Source organism: Palaemon carinicauda, chromosome 3, assembly GCF_036898095.1.
Source record: "Palaemon carinicauda isolate YSFRI2023 chromosome 3, ASM3689809v2, whole genome shotgun sequence".
Lineage (NCBI taxonomy): Eukaryota > Metazoa > Arthropoda > Malacostraca > Decapoda > Palaemonidae > Palaemon > Palaemon carinicauda.
In genome coordinates this window covers 160,749,279-160,751,778 of record NC_090727.1, presented here as the reverse complement: position 1 = coordinate 160,751,778, position 2,500 = coordinate 160,749,279, and the positions used below count along the sequence as shown (strand labels likewise).

Below are 2,500 nucleotides of genomic sequence, written 5' to 3'. Positions count from 1 at the left end.
CATGATACACTTACCAGTGCCAGTGCCACCCCGCGGAAGAGGTCGCAGCTGCATAGGAAGCTGCGGCAGCGTGACTTGCAGCGTTGAATGAAGAGACAGCCGCTTGCGACGCCGCGTTAACCGCAGGAGGCCAGCTGGGATGAAGATCGCTGATAGGAGGACGAGAGCGAAGACAGAGGGTCGTGGAACATGTAGGGGTACGCTGAGGCTGCAGCTTCGCGCTGTTGCAAGCATGAGCCTCCCATGAACTCAACGATCCAGACATGCTGAGGAAAAGGGAAAAAAGACATTGGAATTAAGGAATTGGTCATATTTGGTGACTAAAGAAATAAGTTGCATATTGAAATTACGTGGAACTGAGTGATCCAAACATGCTTAGGCATATGGAAAAGACTTGAAATTAAGGAATTAGTCACCTAGCCATTCTTGTTGACTGAGGGATTGAAATAAGTTGCATATTAAAATTACGTGGAACTGAGTGATCCAGACATGCTAAGACATATTGAAAAGACTTGAAATTAGGAATTAGTCACCTAGCCATTCTTGTTGACTGAGGGATTGATTGATTGATTGATGATTGATTATGAGTTATCTGTCATCCTGGCATGTGAGGTCATTGACGCCGACTGACTAAGGGAGTAAGTTACGTATTGAAATTAAATAGAACTCAGTGAGTCAGACATGATAAAACAAATGGTAAAGACTGAAATTAAGGATTAGTCATCTAGCCATTCTTGGTGACTAAAGAAATGTTACATATTGAAATTATATAGATCTCAGTGATCCAGACATGCTAAGACAGATGGAAAAGACTTTGGAATTAAGGACTTAGTTTACTTAGCCATTCTTGGTGACTGAGAGAATAAGTTACGGTATTGAAATTGAGGACTATAAAATAATTGAAGAAAAAAGAAAGGTTTGAATTGAAGATGCAGACAACAGTTAATGACATTGAAATTAAGGACCTAGTTGCCTAGCCACACTTTGTGATTAAGGAAATAAAGTTACGTATTGAAATTGAGACAATGACCATAATTAATAAAAATATGCTTTTGAACTGAATCTGTAGATATTGCAGAACTAGTACAGACACACTAAGACATAAGCTAAAGACATTGAAATTAAAGACATAGTCCCTTAGCCATACTTGGAGACTAAAGAAATAAGTTCAATATTGAATTTAAGACTAAGCATAAGGAATAAGTTACATATTGAAATTGAGACAATAAGCATAATTAATATAAAATATGTTTTTGAACTGAATTTGTAGATATTGCGGACCTAGTACAGACATACAAAGACAAAAGCTAAAAACATTGAAATTAAAGACCTAGTCACTTAGCCATACTTGGAGACTAAAGAAATAAGTTCATATTGAATTTAAGAAAAAAAAAAAAACTTTTGAAATGAAGATGCAGAGTTTCAAATCACGACTGAGGCACATTGGAGAAGAAATGAAGATTCATTGAATTTATTATGAACTTTGGCCTACTGGAAAATGAAAGAAATGATGGTGATTTCACCAAGCCAGACGCACTGAATAAAATACTTGGTGGCGCAGGATTGCGATTTAAAAGAAAACCCAAATTTGATATTGTAAAAAACAATAGAAGGGAAGGAATTGGAATTTAAGAATCCAGGACATAATGTGAAGAGGATAAATGGAAACCCAGGAATCAAAGATAAGAAGTAGGGTAATTACAGACTAAAAGAAAAGGTTGTAATTAGGAAGTCTTTTTTTCTGGAAACCCTCGAGTGCGTTGAACTGAAGAACACAGGTTTCCGACAAAAAAACAAAAGATGATAATACATTTTTACGGGCTTTAACTTAAGAGCCCATATCCAACACGAGGGTGAGGCCATGTAAAAACAAACAAACAGACAACAGCTGGTTTTCGTAAATTGTCTCGAGTTGTTTTGCCATATATGATTATGTATGTACTTACGTTTTTGTTCGTTTGAGTTCTATATGTCTATGTGCACTGCATATCTCTCTACCTTTTTCATGTAAACTTTCTTCCTGATTTTGAAAGGGTATCATGAATGTTTATTTTGTCATTGCTTATAGTATCATTTAATGTTTGCGTTATGAGTGTGTTGAAGCACATATGTGTGCAAATGGAAATCTTTATATTTTAAGAAATGCATTGGTTGGTAACAATTATTATATCACATATATATATATATAATTTTCAGTCACAATACAGTTTGAATATGAGAGAGAGAGAGAGAGAGAGAGAGAGAGAGAGAGAGACGTTAGTCCATATACAGAATAAACTTCGTTATGGGTTCTTTTAAGCTATGGTCAGCCGTATTTGGCTCAAGAAGAAACAAAAGATAATAAGCTTCATAATGACTTGTCTTGCATGGATTACTGTTCTAAAACACGTTCATTTCTATGGACTCTTTGCACGTGGACTTGCACGTAGAGACTGGCTCCCTATTGAATATATATATATATATATATATTATATATATATATAATATATATATATATATA

The 2,500-nt window shown here is 35.4% G+C and overlaps 2 protein-coding genes across 2 annotated transcripts in view; one reads left to right on the top strand and one right to left on the bottom strand.

The window, feature by feature from the left end:
• Positions 1–2,500, top strand: part of EMC6 (ER membrane protein complex subunit 6) — a 637,720-nt gene that overhangs the window by 40,253 nt on the left and 594,967 nt on the right. The window lies entirely within an intron of this gene.
• LOC137638729 (paired box protein Pax-6-like) overlaps positions 1–2,500 on the bottom strand; it is a gene marked incomplete at its 5' end in the record, with an annotated part of 71,743 nt that overhangs the window by 13,343 nt on the left and 55,900 nt on the right. The window contains 1 exon segment of the mRNA XM_068371056.1: positions 15–266. Coding sequence (XP_068227157.1) covers positions 15–266 — 252 coding nt within the window.